This window comes from Dermacentor variabilis, chromosome 10, assembly GCF_050947875.1.
Source record: "Dermacentor variabilis isolate Ectoservices chromosome 10, ASM5094787v1, whole genome shotgun sequence".
Lineage (NCBI taxonomy): Eukaryota > Metazoa > Arthropoda > Arachnida > Ixodida > Ixodidae > Dermacentor > Dermacentor variabilis.
In genome coordinates, this window is record NC_134577.1 from 3,345,709 (window position 1) to 3,363,206 (window position 17,498).

Below are 17,498 nucleotides of genomic sequence, written 5' to 3' on the forward strand. Positions count from 1 at the left end.
AAAAAATAATATTCAAAACACGGATTTGTTTTTCTTGTATGTTGCCTGTAGACAACACTCATCAATAATAATAATATTTGGGGTTTTACGTGCCAAAACCACTTTCTGATTATGAAGCACGCCGTAGTGGAGGACTCCGAAAATTTTGACCACCTGGGGTTCTTTAACGTGCACCTAAATCTAAGTACACGGGTGTTTTCGCATTTCGCCCCCATCGAAATGCGGCCGCCGTGCACTCATCAATAAAGGATTAACTCGCTGCTGCTAATATATTAATGTTAGAAACTAATAATGTGATGCAATATTCAAGTTTAAATTGCATTTACTCAAATGCAACAGAAGTAACGGCCTCTGCTCACTCTGAGTATTCTCCGCAGATCCAAGCAGCAGCGTAGAGAACTTCACAAATGCTGTTTCTCTGGCCATTGCCCATCAGCAGGTGAGTGTTGTCCAACAGCACAGCCTGCATAGTCACTGGCTTAATGACAACTGAACATGCAAAGAGCCAAAATAAAGTGCAATCACTGTAGCCTGTTACGGAGCACCTGCATGTTGCTGAACCTTGAAATATGAAATATAATAAAGAACTTCAGTTTCACATGGGAATAGTTGTGATCTTTATGAATAGCATATGATTCCTGAAAGAGTGGTCTGGCATCACATTGCACTCCTTCCTGTTAGCTTATTGCAGTACCCACGAATCACTCAAATTAGGAGTGGGCAGAAAGAGCACAATGTCGTGTTTGCAAGCAATAAAAGGTCACTCACAGGGCACCAAATTCTACTGTGAAATTTTGTAATTAAATTTAGATGAAGTCAATGATAAGGCTTACACAACACATCAAACACAGAGCACCAGTGAATTGCCCTAGATGTTGGATGTTTGTAAATAAGTGCACACCTGAAAGGAGTTGAAAAGGGCCTAACTTGTACCTGTTATTTTAATGTTACAAATATTATCAGAAACAAAAATTCCCCACTCACATTCTCTCAAACTCTCTCTATGCACACATGCTTTATACCTATTGCCTGACTATGATCACTACTGTACTCACGCGCTTGCATGCTTTTATGAGTGCCTGCCTTGGCCTTGGTTTCCCAATGACTTCGTGGCTGCTGTGCTGTATTTTGTGTGTCTGCCCCTGACCTAACACTGACTGCCAGCCTTCCACAAATGAAGTACAGCTCAGACCATTTATAACACAACCACTTACAGTTAAGGACCTGACATAATGCGGCCTTTGCTGACTCCTGTTTATCTTCCCATAGAGCTCAATGCCTACACACACTGCTCATCGTGGAGCCACACAAGACTAACGCGCAAGAGTGGCGCAGTCTGCACAGAACACATGTGCACTGTCGCCCTTTGGCTCTTCAGTTTGTGTGCAGATGGTAAAATGTAGTCACCAGCTGATATTTTGGGACACTAAGGGGTCTCAAAGATATCTGAATTATTGGGCACGCCAGAAAAAGGAATTTCGACAGTACAGTCGAACCCGGCTATATCGACCTCGCAAAAAAACGCCTATCAGTTCGATATAGCGCATAATTCGATATAAGCCTGCTAAATAATTGGATGTCATAAAAGCACATACCATTTATAAAATCACTTTATTGATTAAACTAGCTTAGTTTCGCACGAAATAGTCCTGCATTTTCTTCTGCTTTGGCAATTTTGCTGCCTGCGACGCACGCACTTTTCCACATTAAGGAGTCGGAGCAGCTGAGGCCGCAACTTTCCGCATTCGCGCAGAAGCACCGGACTAGTGCGAGCGCACCAATCACTTCGGAGGATGTGGGCCAAGGACCGTCGTTGCTTTCCTCATTGTGCCCACTTTCACTTGTGCTCGGTACGATGTTCGCAATGTAGTCTTCGTTTTCGGGCTCTCTCGTGGTCGCGACACATCATTTGCGCTCACGAACTCATCCACCATTGATTCGTCAACAGCTTCCGGAAATTCTGACAGTTCGCTCCAAACTTCGGCAACACTGGCGGCTTCGTCGCATTCATCAGAATTTACGGTCATCACCGAGCACGCGGAAGTCGGCACGGCTGAAGCAATTTCAGATTAACCACTCGTACACGGCCGTGCGTACGGGTCGGGCGCCACGGGCACCGGGTCGCGAGTTTGGACGCTTTAGCCCTAATCTCCCCCTTATTCTTCAAGATCGTGCCGAGAGTGCTCCTCGGAATCTTGTGCTCTGCGGGGACATCCGACTTCTCACCGCGTTCGACACGATTTATGATAGCGAGCTTCACGACGAAAGGCAAATTCTGCCGCTTCATCACGGCAACACTGCGGGAGAAGGCCTACAAGGCGCACACAAAAACAGCGAGACAAGTCGCACTTTCCCCATCTTGCATGACGAGGGCACAAGAGCATCTGATTGGCTGTCTGAGCAAGCGCTGTGGGCGGGCCAGGATCATTTTTTGCAGGGGGGGTGCCGACGGCTCGTCCGAGGCAGCGCGGTTGGGCGCGGTCACGGTAGGGAGAGCGGTTGGATGGAGCCGCGCAGCCGTCTTTCTCAGCCACCGCGAGGGAAAGCCAACTTCCGGGGGCACTTTCCGCCGCTTGACGTTCGATATATCGGGTGTCGCTGCTATTTTTGTTCGATGTAAGCGTAATTTTTGCGATATATACTCATTGTAACTATATTGTGTCCAGAAATTGTTCGATATATAGAATAATTCGATGTAAACGGGTTCGGTATAGTCGGGTTCGACTGTAAAATCAATTAGTTGTTTTTTTGTAACTTCAGCACCAGAGAAATCAGTCGAGGCTGACAGAGTGCTTTGCATTCAACCATTGCCATGCACATTATCGTGAAGTGCAGATACCATGTGTGTGACTTTGACCCCACGATGCTGTCAGTTTAAACTGTGTTTCGCAAGTTCATCAATTTAGAACATTGTCTAGATGTGATGTTTAGCCATTCTTACCAGTATATGTACATAAAAAATCGAGATGCGGGGTTCGCAGGCGATCAGCTGGCAACTACCGCGAACCCCGCATCTCGCGCACTGCCGTCAGTTCAGCCCGTGTCCGTGGTCTTGCGCCACATCTCTATTTATTAGTCTACAGGTATGCATAATATTGTTATGCGAACAAAGGATTAAGACTGGAGACTATTTACAAAGGGTAATTGCAGCGCTGGCCAGTTCTGCCGACAGCTGGAGAGCCAGAGAGCGTTCGTCGTGTTCGTCAGGGCGCTCGCATGCATCGGCCGCAAGAAACACTTAATATACATGCATCAATACCAAGAGCGAGCTTTCCTTGACAGCATGCCGCCCAAGTACTCGCCAGACATCCCCACCGGCTAGACCTAACTAGCACTGTGTATTTGGGAGTCTGCGGCCGAAGTTGCAGTTTGGTGCTGAGTCAACAAAATGTTACACAGTGGCAGCATGGCACTTCGAAAGCGAAGGAACCACCTTGCCAATGAAAGTGAGGGCACATCCCACTTGTATGCTTCGATTCCCGTGGCTGCTTGGTCTACATGTTTTCACAAGCACAGCCTTTGAAAATGTTTTGGTTATAGCGCAGTAGTACTTACAGGGCGGAAATTCACGACTCTGGCGACTTACGTTATAGGTAGGGGTGTGCGAATATTGAATACGGTCGAACCCACTTATAACGATACCGGTTTTGACAGTACAGCATATCAGTTATGACAATGAGAAGCTGCTGCATCGTCGACTTTTGTATGTTTTCCATGGTGAAATAATCCGCTTACTACAATGCCCCGATGCCGCATTATTGGTAATCGGCGAGTGCCACGGACGTCCCACGCACGCACAGATCCATGCTTCTGCGAGAGCGTCTCGCGTGGCCTCCTTTGAACGCGCCACAGTTTGCGTGACCGTAAGCGCGAACGACCAGGCGTTGGGATCCAGCATGGGGGTGAACATATTCACTCGCTATCCGGTCGCGGTGAGTCGGACTTCTTAGGTTTGTTGCACGCACATCGGCATGTTTTGGGGATAGCAACTCGACTAGCAGGCATTAATCTATGAAAGGTGCAATAAATGCCCTTGTGATTGTTTGCACTACTGTGTTGTGGTTCCTTTGTCCCAAGAGCACGGGAGGAGAATCCCACAAACAATAAACGAAGCGTTTTTATTACATGACAAAGGGTACAGAATTATCATTCCTAATTTTACATTGTACTCTTTATTACCAACTTTCGCTAGAATAGCAGCTTGGGCTTGTTGGTTTTCCATCCTGCTGTTAACAGCGCAAAATGTAGACAAGAGACGAGACAAGATGACACGCTTGTGGTGTTTTCTTGTCTCGTCTCTTGTCTACATTTTGCATTGTTAACAGCAGGATTATCAACTTTGTTGTTTTTTGCCATTTTAAACACAATATAGTGTTCAGCATCATCGACCTCACACGTGACCTCTGTCCTGCATTTTAAATTTTTACCGGTATGTACGTGTGCACGGCAGGCACAGATTCTTTGGTTCGTGCATTGGTTGGTTATTTTGTTCTAAAACCAGGTTATTGTGCTTCGATATCTCGCGTTTTTAACTTGGGGTGTTAGGTTTCAGTCGTGAGCCATGTGGAACACTTCTGCATTGAAATGGGAGCCGGGTTCCGCTGCGACTGGGGACGGCAATACCGATGAGTCGTTTAACATCGCTGCTTCAATCGCTATGTAATCGCTATGTCTCATTAACTTACATTAACTTACAGGCGGAGGCAAGTTACCGAACTAGATGCTGCATTACATATGGGCAGCTGGGACCCTCCGTTGCTGTTTCTGAAATAAACTTTCACTTGAGAGGCCATTATTATACACACATCCACGAAAGAGAAAGCAATATCGGAACATGCGTCACATTTTTCATCTCGTTGTAGCCGTAGCGATGGGCGACTGAGTAAACTTATCAATATATTTTCTTTTTTTCGATTCCGCCGACAACTTCTTTCGTCCACAGAACCGAATAACCCTTTGATAAACTGAAGCTAAAGTACCGAATTTAATGTACAGTCGACTCCCGATAATTCGAAGCCGCTTAATTGGAATTTTCGGTTAATTAGAAGTGAAGTGCTGGTCCCGTCAGTTTTGCATGTAATCCTGTAGAAGAAATCGCTCGATAATTCGAAGTCCTCATCCAGTAATATTGTTTAATTGGAAGTTAATTTTCAGCCGGGATCCTCGAGGTGACCGTCATTCTTTGGTAGAATGTGCAATTTTTCAAGTGTTGCAACAGTTCCGTGCTCCGCGTTGGTGTCATCGCCACCGCAGCCGCCCGCAACGCCATCCTTCTTGGAGCGGCGCGATTATTCATTGCTACGGCTGCCGTGGTCTCCGCGATCAACTCCGGCGGGAGGCGAAGCGGCTCCCACCGGAGGCCACGCGCAGCTGCCGCGCGTGGCCGGAGCTGATCGCGGAGGCCACGCGGGTGCCATAGGTGCACGCAGCGCTGCATACTGGCAGTGGCGAGATTGTGCGAGATTAGTCTTGCAGCGTGCGCAGCGTATGTCAGGCATGTGTTGGTCGAGCGTCTTTGTGCGGGAAGCTCGTAGGCTAGGTTGTTCCAAGAGTGATTCGGAATTGACTGTACCTAGTCGCGCAGTTTATAGCCATGGCAAACCGTGGCTCTTATCGCACGCTCGACCTGGCAACGAAAGTCGAGGTTTTGAAGGAAGTTGAGAAGGGAGGTGCCGCCAAACAAGACATAGCGCGGAAGTACGGGATCAAGCTGGGGACGTATTCTGAAACGTTCGCCGCCGCGAAAGTTTCGCCCTGGCCACGCCTCCGCCGTTGCGGCGCGCTCTGAATGGCTGCTTTGACAAAACCGGAAATTCAGGTGGCGCAAGTGAATTTCCGGTTTTGTCAAAGCAGCCATTCAGCGCGCGCCGCAACGGCGGAGGCGTGGCCAGGGCGAAACTTTCGCGGCGGCCAACGTTTCAGAATACGTCCCCTGAACACGCTTTTAACCACATCAAGAACAAGCACACAATAATGGATGCATTTGAGAACGACAAGTTCAAGACTTCTCGGAAGCGAATGCACACCGGCGCTCACCCAGAATTGGAGAAGGCTCTGCTGGTTTGGATTAGGGAGGCCAGGAGCAACAAACTTCCTCTCAGCGGAGACATCGTTGCGATGAAAGCCCGAACGCTTGCAGCAATGTTGGGGATCGAGGACTTCGTTTCGTAAGATGGATGGCTGACGCGCTTTAAAGATCGCCATGACCTGGTTTTCAAGAGCGTGTGTGGTGAAAAGGCGTCCGTTAACCAGGAAACATGCGCCACGTGGAAGGACGGAAAGCTGCGTGAATATCTCGCCGAATACAGACCGGAAGACATTTTCAATGCAGATGAGACTGCACTCTTCTATCGGCTTCTACCAGAGAAGACTGACTGTGCTGGGGGCAAACGCAGCAAGGAGAGAGTGTCGGTGCTGATCGCGGCAAACATGACTGGCACGGAACGATGTCAGTTACTTGTGATCGGGAAAGCCGCGAAGCCGAGATGTTTTACAGGCGTGAAGACGCTGCCTGTGGACTATGAGGCGAACAAAAAAGCGTGGATGACGGCCGAAATCTTCAAGAGCTGGATAAGCAAATTGGACCGCAAGTTTGCTGCTTTGAACCGCAAGGTGTTGTTCCTTGTCGATCACTGCAGTGCTCACAAGAATGTGCCAACCTTGAGTGCAATACGCCTCGCATTTTTGCCTGCAAACACAACGGCTGTTTTGCAGCCAATTGACCAAGGCATCATCAAGAGTGTTAAAGTCCTGTACAGGCGGCACCTCCTCGAGTGCATGATTTTGTGTATGGATAGCTCCACAAAGTACGAGGTGAGCCTGCTTAGTGCCATCCACATGTTGGCTCATGCTTAATACCAGTCATTGTCTAGAAGCATAACATATCTGTAGCAGTATTTTCTAATGTATGTTGCCAGCTCCTGAAATAGCTGATGCGGTATTGGCTTGTGTCTTGCATTAACCTTTACACTGTGTGCTATGTAGCATTTAACTTTTCTTAATGTTCTTGGCTTTCAGTGCTTGGAAGGTAGAGTGGCTTCTTTCTTGAATGCAAGCTTTCTCATTCCCATATTTAATTTCTAGTCTTATTCAGGATTGCTGTTCTTGCTCGACAGCCTGTGTTGTTGCGCAAACTACATTGAAGAGATTGATTGCAGAATCTGGTTTCACTGCTGTTTGACTTGGTACTTGTCACCGTGTTACGTTTCTCGTATGTGGGAGCCTGGTCAGCTGCATTGGGAAACAGTCTCTCAAGGCAAGCACCTGCTCCTACAGTCCGCACAGTGATATAGACTGCAAATTTAAACACACTGTGGTTGGTGCTCCCCATTTCGTCCTTGCTTGGTGCTGCTGTGTGCAAATTTTGCTTGAGGCCTTCCTTGGCCATGATTTGGCATCAACGGAGACTCTCGTACATGATCACATGGTTCTAAGTGCATGAAGTTGATATCCACATGTGTGGAAAGGCCTGCAAAAGTGGTTGCAAAATGGTGATGCCCACAAAACCGATCATGCCCATATTTAGCGAATGTGGGGCACCAAGTGTGAATTACAAATTAGCGGCATGCAAAAGAACAAAAAGAAACATGCAGGTTGGAAAGGAGGTAACGCTAAAATGCCGGGCACTCCATGTCGCTGTGTTGGCTGTGGCAGCAGATGCTTGAGTCACCCGATTGCTTCACAATGCAAGTTGTTCACCTTCAACGGCGACTGTCGGTGCAAACACGTGGGACACACTGTCCAATCTGCTCGTGCTGCTGGTTGTTGCTTGTTACCAGACTACCATCTGCGACGAAGGCAAGCATTATGCCTACAGTCGTACGGTTGAATGTGCCGCAAGCGGCCCTGTACTTGTATGCTCACTGTTGTCATGTGGATCATAGCCAATGTATTGTGTATAGTGCCAATGTATAGATAGAGCGTTATGTTAGAGTATGCTGAAGTGATTTGATTGCCGAGTCTTGTTTCAATGCTGTCCCACTTGGTCATGGTTGCCGTGTTACATTTATCGAATATGGCGGCCTGGTCAGTTGCATTGGGCAACGGCCTCTCGAGGCAAGCACCTGCTCCTACAGTCCGCACAGTGACATAGACTGCGAATTTACATGCACCGTGGCTGGTGCTCCCCGTTTCGTCCTTTCCTGCTGCTGCCATGTGCAAATTTTGCTTGCGGCCTTCCTCGGCCTTGATTTGGCGTCAACGGAGACTCTCATACATGATTACATGGCTCTAAGTGTATGAAGTTGATATTCACATGTGTGGAAAGGCCTGCAAAAGTGGCTGCAAAATGGCGAAGCCCACAAAACCGACCATGCCCATATTTAGAGAATGTGGGGCACCAAGTGTGAGTTACCCATTAGCGGCATGCAAAAGAACAAAAAGAAATGTGCAGGTTGGAAAGGAGGTAACGCTAGAATGCCGGGTAGTTTATGTCGCTGTGTTGGCTATGGCAGCAGGTGCCTGCTTCACCCGATTGATTCGCAGTGCAAGTTATGGAGACTGTCAATGCAAACAGGTCGGGCACTGTCCAATCTGCTTGCTCTGCTGGTTGCCACTTGTTACTAGACCGCCATGTGCGATGTAGGCAAGCACGGTGCCTGAAGTCGGATAGCTGAATGTGCTGTGAGTGACCTGTAGTGCGTGAATGCCCACTGTTGTCACGTGGATCTTAGCCAACGTACAGTGTATTGTCTGAACCTTATGTGGTGATTGAATGCCGAGTCTCATTTAATAATGGTCGCCATGTTACGTTTCTTGGATATGGTGACCTGGTCAGCTGCATGGGCAACAGTCTCTCGAGGTAACCATCTGCTCCTGCAGTCCACACAGCGAAAAAGACTCCCAATTTACACGCACCGTAATCGGTGCTCTCCCCGTTCGACCTTTCCAGCTGCAGCCGCGGGCAAATTATGCTTGTGGGCCTTCATCGGCAGTGATGTGGTGTGAACAGAGACCAGCACACGTGATTACATGGTCCAAAGTGTATGAAGTTGATAGTCACATGGGTGGAAAGGTCTGCAAAAGTGGCTGCAAAATGGTGATACCGATACAGTCAACGACTGAATTTTCGGACGCCCAAATTTTCGGACAAGCTTGATATTTCGGACGTGTTCGCGGCACCGCCACAAGCCCCATAGAATCAATGTATAAGGACATCTGAAGTTTCGAATGCTCGAACCTCCCGCCGTCCAATTTTCCAGACTTTTTGACCCCACGGAAGGTCCTTTGGCTCCTTGCGCAGCGCCCTTGCAAAGAAATCGACTTGCAGCCGAAGCATATCACCGCTTTGAACCACAACTAGCTGAATCTAGCCGTCACACACCGATTTGGTCTGGCCACACTGGCTATGTTCATAGCCGCACTTCTGCCTCCGGCGGAGTTTCCAGAGCGGCGCCATTTCGTTTGTTTGTGCAGGCATGTGCAGGCCACACATTTTGGTTAGCGTGGTGCGTGGTTGTGCTGTTGTGTCAAGTGTGCTCTGCGACGCTAGGCCTAGGTGCTTCGATGCTCGTCAGCGAACTCCACTGTTCGCAACTTGAGGATTTCGCTTGCCTTCGATGGCCCCCACTCCGTCTTCGTCTTCGCCAATGGCATCGAAGTGCGGAAAGCAGTACCGTCGGTTAGTACCGGTGCAGAACTGACTGACGAGGAAATAGTCCGTCAGGTTGTAGGGGATTCAGAAGACTCCGATGTTGAAAATGAGGAGCCAATGCCTGCGCTGCCTACAAGCGCCGAGTTGACGCGAGCACTGTTGACTCTTTCATCGGTGTACAGTGCTGACATGACCCTTGCTCAGATCGAGGCGAATATGATCGCATGCAACCGGAACGCCGTCCAAACAACAAACAAGTTCTTCAAGCCACTGCAGCAATAATACCGGCTGCCCGACGATGCACATGTACATAATAAACCGGCAGTAGGCTGCATACAGAGTTTTTGAACGCCTCTTTTTATAGCCACTTCACTGATGCTTTGGCAGGGTTTCGGAAGACCGGTACTTCGCCCTTTACGTCTAGATCCGAGAAAAAAAGAAAGAAGGTGCGTTTTTTTTTTGCATGCATTCATTTTTAAGGACTGCCTGAATTTTCGGACGTTTTTACGTTCCCTAGAGGGTCCGAAAAATCGGTCGTTGACTGTATTAAGAATGTGGGGCACCATGTATGAGTTACACATTAGCGGCCCCCGAAAGAACAGAAAGAAACGTGTAGCTTGGAAAGGAGGTAACGCTAAAATGCCGAGTAGTCCATGTCGCAGTGTTGGCTGTGGCAGCAGAGGCCTTGCATCACCAGAATGCTTTGCAATGCAAGTTACGGCGACTGTCGATGCAAACAGGTGGGCACTGCCCAATTTGCTTGCGCTGCTGATGTCACTCGTTACCAGACTGCCACGTGCGACGACGAAAGTGAGTAGTTTACAAGCTCGCGTTAATGGTTTCAGCGCATCTCGACATGCAAATTTTATTTCTGCTGTTGTACGAGAAGGTGTACTGCTTTTCTTCTGCCAATAAAGTCGCATGTTCTGTTCACTCACTTGCGGCTTGCTTGTATGGGCGTCAGTAGAGGCTCTTTAGTCTCCTGGCGATTAAAACGCGGCAGCTGAGGCTTGCCGCAAAGCCATCGAGGCAAGCACAGCGCGTACCCAGCGTATGCCACCGGTAAAAAGTGGCCATATTAGATATTGCACTAAAAAAAATGCATTTCCGCTTCCTGTTTAAGTAGTGCCATCTGTCGGGCCTCCCGCTAAGTTACATGCATTGCCACTTCTTATTTTCGTACCACTGTGGAAAGTACAGTTTCCCTTCTCTAAAGTTGGTTCTTCATTCTATGGCAGCTGTGAACAGATTAATCGCTCACGTTCATTTTTGTTGGTTGTGTCGAAGTCGTTCCTGGCCACGCGGTCTCTCAACTTCGCTTGACTTGCTGCCTTGACTTGATTGACAATGCACGCCGTTGCCGGTGAAAAGAAAGCGCACGGCTATAGATTTGGAAACTAAGTGCTTCTAACCGATAAGACGATCGTCGCAAACTTGCTTGCATTGGATAGTGATGGCGACGATGGCAGCGATGACGCAGTAGGGCAGGCTGCCTCGACGTTGTCCTCACAGGAGGCCCGGCATGATTCAGTCCCTCCGGGGCTTCGTTTTTGCGAAGAACCTTCCACTGTACTAGATGGAGTGCTTGGATGCCTGGGAGACGGATGTCGGCAAGCTTCGCATAAAGCATGCATGGCTGACAGACATAGGCTTTTCTCATGCAAACCAGTGAGAAGTACATGTCTAGATGCTTGTGGTGATATCTCTTCAGCGGTTCTTCTGGATTTCTCAAGCTGACAGGCTGCCGTGGCAGCCTTCTCGCAATATTTAAAAGGCCCCTTCCGGGGCAATCAAAGTGATGCCTCGGTGGTGCTCGCATATCGCTTGCCACCCATGACACCTCTTTGTAGTTGTTATAGCAGTGCCATTCTTTAACGCTGACAGCCGCGGCTTGTTACACACGATCGGAGCGCCCAGGAACCAGTTAAACGAGTGAACACAATCAGCAGCCGGGCAGAGGAAGGTTGTGGGGAGGGGCACTGGCTTCCCTGACAACACAGTTTTTTTATATCACCTCTTCCATCCCCCTATTTTGATTTTTTCATGCAACCTGGTTATAACAATGGAATTTTCGCAGCACTTGAATATTGTTATAAGTAGGTCCAACTGTATCACCGAATTTAATCAAATCGTGAATGTTCAAATAATTGGATTCGCAAATCCAATATCTACTATTCGATCTCTCATATAATCAATATATTCGGCGCAGAGACCCACGCAGTGTCACGTGCACTGCAGAGTTCGTCGTGCTCGATGCTAGCCAAGCGAGCGTTTCACTTTGTTACGATGCAAAAGGACCATCGAGTGCATCGTGACCGTGAAGATGGTTTAATCTTTCTTTGACAGGTAGCAAATCACGTCAAATCTGACAATGAAACAGAGCAGACAGCGCCGGCTCTTTACTGTTGGTGCTGGCAACACGAGTCAAGCGATGCACTGTCCTTTTCTCTGTCACACAGATCAGCCTCATGATAACCCACCTGCCATGAAATTGAGATAGCTCTTCCGCATTTTGCAGAAAAACTGGAAACCAATACTTTCTATGCAATAAATAAGTGATTGTTAAAAAACAAAGGTCCACTATTAGCTTCCCTAATTTCAGAGGTAAAAAAGCACTTGATTTTATTCAACAGAAATTCTATTGATAAAAAAAAAAATATTTTTCAGACCTTCATATACTAGAACTGAGCTGTAATCGGTACAGGCATATAATTTGATGTTCCCTTCAATAAGAATATACCATACTGTATGTCTTAATTTCTGTGTACCTACGTTACTGACAGCTTGCTAGATTCTTATTATGCAACGCTAGGAGACTCCCAAGCATGTGCAGCCCCATATTTTCTTGCCCAAAATAGTAATATATAATATTTGGGGTTTTACGTGCCAAAACCACTTTCTGATTATGAGGCACGCCGTAGTGGAGGACTCCGGAAATTTTGACCACCTGGGGTTCTTTAACGTGCACCTAAATCTAAGCACACGGGTGTTTTCGCATTTCGCCCCCATCGAAATGCGGCCGCCGTGGCCGGGATTCGATCCCGCGACCTCGTGCTCAGCAGCCCAACACCATAGCCACTGAGCAACCACGGCGGGTGTTGCCCAAAATAGTAAGCATTAGGTTCTGTTAAAAAATTTCTGACATTTGATTCAATATTCTGATTTCCTCTTTTATTCAATTTGATATTCGATTCGGACACTACAAGTTATAAGCTATCTATGCTCTAATACAAGAGCTTAATCCATGACACATAATGTTGTGTTTTAATGTGAAAGCATTATATGCCCCCTTATGTGAATATCCGTCATGCTGTGACCAAGCTATGCTACCGAAAATGGCCGATGGCGCGAAGAGTAAAAACAAGTCAATAAATGATAGGACTGATGTCAAATTTCTTAGGGCGGTTCCTGTAAACAAAGCAAATTAATGGCTCTGAAAAGAAACTTTGGTACATTTCGGTCTGGGTGGGAATCGAACCAGGGCATCCGGGATACGAGGCAAACATGCTTCCCCAATGCCTCGGCAGCTCCAGGGCTCGGGCTGACTAAAAGTGTGCCTAGTGCGTGCATCATTGAGCCCGTGACAGCTCAGCCAATGGGAAGGAGGTGGCACCACGTCACGTGTGTACAAAATGAGCACATTTATGACGTTCTGAAGTCTACAAACAGTATAATGCTTTTGCATTCCTACACTTATGCAGTCTCAAGTGTCTCTGCCAAAATTTTTTCATCCTGCAGTATGTAGTCAAGTTGTCTATGCTATTTTTGTTAAACATATCGATGGTGAGATTGTTTTGCACGTGCTTCTCGGTGTACTGGAAAGTATACATTATGCAAGTTTGAAAAGGGTCTGCCACCTTAAGTAGCTATGAGTGAACAGCGGCACAAAAAGAGTGAACATATAGTAGAATCCACAAAACAAAGCCTCGTGAGACTAGAGAAATATTGAATACAAGTTTCATTCAATGAGATAGGTTGTGGCGATGTATGTCATACACCCTCTTACCACAGTCATGAGAAATGTTAGGCATCAAAGAGCGAATACAGCAGCACTTAGGACTCTGAAAGGACCACCTAAAATTGCAAACCGGAAGTCCGAAACAATAGATTCGCAAGAAAGTGACTTTACTACCCAAGTAAAGAAAAAAAAAAGAGCTCAGTCAATGCGTCCTTGCACACATAATATTGCATTCAGACCTGGTCAGTCTGTACCTTGACCAATGTCATGCTATCACTACAATAGACAAAAGTATGGTCAATGCATGAAACAAATCTCCACCACTGTCAACTTGAACAGAGGTAGTCAAACGAGATCGGATTTCTGTGCAACATTCCAGTCTTTCTCTAGCTCCATTGCCGCGCAAGTCAGCGCAAACATTGAGGGTGGAGTTCATAACATTTTGAAGCTGCTTGGCGATTCTGAGCAAAAGAATTCAGAACAGCAGTTAAGAAAATTGCATTAGACTATGGCGCTATTTGACATGTAAAGAAGAACGCTGGACGCATGGCACACAGATGACAAACTGTAAATGCAGCTTTGACAAATTAGCAGCATGGCTTATCCCACGGTTTGGGCGCTGTATGTACTACTGGATTGACTGGGCTTCACTGCTTTCCATTTTAAGAAGACACAGAATTTATCAAAATTAGAACATAGCTCATTCTCCCTGAGACAGTCACACGTTAAGGCATCCCATTTACTCAAGCATGTTTGCATTGTCGTCGGCAACTTCACATACCATTAATCTATGTGTAAATTCTTGCTTGCTTGAGTTTTTATCCTTTTTCCATAGAAGACAGGTGTTAAAACAAGTGGAGATCATGGTTCTTCCTAAAAAACATCCTTTAGTATGTGCACTGCAAATTTTCCTTTTTGAAGGGTCGCAACATCAGTGGTTCCATTTACAGAGAGACGTGAAGCTTCCAATTACGATTAATTAATCTTTTCTTGAATTGCACACATAAACAAGCAACGAATTTAGAAGCTGTTGTTCTGTTTAGGTGGTAATCTCGTTAAAGCTATTTCTATTTACTGAGGCTCTGCTGTACTGCACATTCACATTAAAGGACATGCACTCAAATTGTGGTGTTTTGTTCACGGTATTCGATACATGCTAGTTTTTTTTTATTATTATTGTCGGGTAGCAGCAGAACTGTCCATTTCTTTATTGCCATTTTCTCCCTTACCAAATCTCTGTTCTTAATAATGAACGCACTAATGCTCAACCATGCTTCTGGCTTCAATGTCCAGAGCTCCCCCTCAAAACATGCTCACAGCCAGTCTCGTCCTGTGCTGTGCTGGAAGCTTCCTTCGAAGGAGCTTCAATTCAGAGAATAATGAGCGGCCTTACAAGCTGCTTGAAAGTCAAACTGACCATTTGCGAGACGCTGAAAGCCCGGACCGCTTGCACTCGTACAGCCACGTCCAGCATCTGGGATGCAATTGTAAAGCCGTGCTTGGTCCCTTCGATACGGGTCAGCTCCACCAGCACACTCACGTACCTGCACATAAACACTAGTCTCACCTCACTTCCCTGCTGTGCAAGTCCCGCCAACCAACAAAAGTACGGGGGCTGGACATGGCCATCACACAGTACACCAGGTGCACAAGAAAGACAAGGGCAGAGAACTGGGCACAGAAGCTATGCAGAAATCTGCAAGAGGCATCATTATCATTCACCTGAAAGCAGCAAACTACATTTTCTTTTTAACTACAGACCCACCATGTGTTTCTTTCATAGTACCAAGTTAAATTTACATTTGATGCATTCTCCTCAAAGATACTTGTTTTACTGAAGGCTAGTAAAATTCTGAAGGACAGGATTTATTATAGCATATTTAGTTCCTGGACCAGAAAACAAAAATGTTGACAAGAGATCTAGAAGCACTGAGTGGTTGTGTCACAAGGCATGCAAAACATTGGATGCTAAACAAAATTTTATCTATAATATGCTGACTGGAGGTGCAGCGGTGGCGTAGAGGTGGAACACCCACCTCAAGTGCAAGAGGTCCATGGTTTGAATCCCGGTACCGGCAATTTGCCACCGAAATAAAAAAAAAATCCGCGTGATGATAAAATTGCATAAGCAGGCCTGGAGTGTGGCCCGATTCCGGTGACCAGAACCGGTAACGCACTCCCTCACCAGAGCAGGATTGGCCACCCTGGTGCAGTACTTGGCCACAACCTCCTATATGAACACAACAATCAAACCCCGGCCCTCAGTCCCCAGCAGCTGCGAAGCAACTGACCACGGCGGCGGTCAGACCTGCGACGCAGCAGAGGGTGCTAAGAATCTCTGGCTCCGGACAGGCCGCCATTGGAATATGAACCTGGCAACGTTTAACGCTAGAATATTATCTAGTGAGGCGAGTCTAGCAGTGCTATTGGAGGAATTAGAGGGCAGTAAATGGGACATAATAGGGCTCAGTGAAGTTATAGGCCAAAAGAAGCATACACAGTGCTAAAAAGCGGGCACGTCCTGTGCTACCGGGGCTTAGCGGAGAGACGAGAACTAGGAGTTGGATTCCTGATTAACAAGAATATAGCTGGTAACATACAGGAATTCTGTAGCATTAACGAGAGGGTGGCAGGTCTTCTTGTGAAACTTAATAAGAGGTACAAAATAAAGGTTGTACGGGTCTACACCCCTACATCCAGTCATGATGACCAGGAAGTCGAAAGCTTCTATGAAGACGTGGAATCGGCGATGGGTAGAGTGAAAACAAAATACACTATTTGATGGGCGACTTCAATGCCAAGGTAGGTAAGAAGCAGGCTGGAGACAAGGCAGTGGGGGAATATGGCATAGGCGCTAGGAATAGCAGGGGAGAGTTATTAGTAGAGTTTGCGAAACAGAATAATATGAGGATAATGAATACCTTCTTCCGCAAGCGGGATAGCCGAAAGTGGACGTGGAGGAGCCCGAACGGAGAGACTAGAAATGAAATAGACTTCATACTCTGTGCTAACCCTGGCATCATACAAGATGTGGACGTGCTCGGCAAGGTGCGCTGCAGTGACCACAGAATGGTAAGAACTCGAATTAGCCTAGACTTGAGGAGGGAACGGAAGAAACTGGTACATAAGAAGCCGACCAATGAGTTAGCGGTAAGAGGGAAAATAGAGGAATTCCAAATCAAGCTACAGAACAGGTATTCAGCTTTAACTCAGGAAGAGGACCTTAGTGTTGAAGCAATGAACGACAATCTTGTGGGCATCATTAAGGAGTGTGCAATGGAAGTCGGTGGTAACTCCGTTAGGCAGGATAGCGGTAAACTATAGCAGGAGACGAAAAATCTGATCAAGAAACGCCAATGTATGAAAGCCTCTAACCCTACAGCTAGAATAGAACTGGCGGAACTTTCGAAGTTAATCAACAAGCGTAAGACAGCTGACATAAGGAAGTATAATATGGATAGAATTGAACATGCTCACAGGAACGGAGGAAGCCTAAAAGCAGTGAAGAAACTAGGAATTGGCAATAATCAGATGGATGCGTTAAGAGACCAAAGCCGGCAATATCCTTACTAATATGGATGAGATAGTTCAAGTGGCTGAGGAGTTCTACAGAGATTTATACAGTACCAGTGGAATTGATGACGAGAATGGAAGAGAAAATAGTCTAGAGGAACTCGAAATCCCACAGGTAACGCCGGAAGAAGTAAAGAAAGCCTTGGGAGATATGCAAAGGGGGAAGGCAGCTGGGGAAGATCAGGTAACAGCAGATTTGTTGAAGGATGGTGGACAGATTATTCTAGAGAAACTGGCCACCCTGTACATGCAATGCCTCATGACCTCGAGCGTACCAGAATCTTGGAAGAACGCTAACATAATCCTAATTCATTAGAAAGGGGATGCCAAAGACTTGAAAAATTATAGACCGATCAGCTTACTGTCCGTTGCCGA

General features: G+C 46.8%; 1 protein-coding gene across 6 annotated transcripts in view; it reads right to left on the minus strand.

The window, feature by feature from the left end:
- The window catches only part of g (adaptor-related protein complex 3, delta 1 subunit-like garnet), a 285,419-nt gene that overhangs the window by 178,137 nt on the left and 89,784 nt on the right, over positions 1 to 17,498 (minus strand). For all 6 annotated transcript variants that reach the window (XM_075671312.1, XM_075671311.1, XM_075671310.1 and 3 more), the window contains exons 14-15: positions 14,968 to 15,094; positions 360 to 463 (exon numbers count right to left, since the gene is read on the minus strand). In XM_075671312.1, coding sequence (XP_075527427.1) covers positions 360 to 463; positions 14,968 to 15,094 — 231 coding nt within the window. The remainder of the gene's footprint in view (positions 1 to 359; positions 464 to 14,967; positions 15,095 to 17,498) is intronic.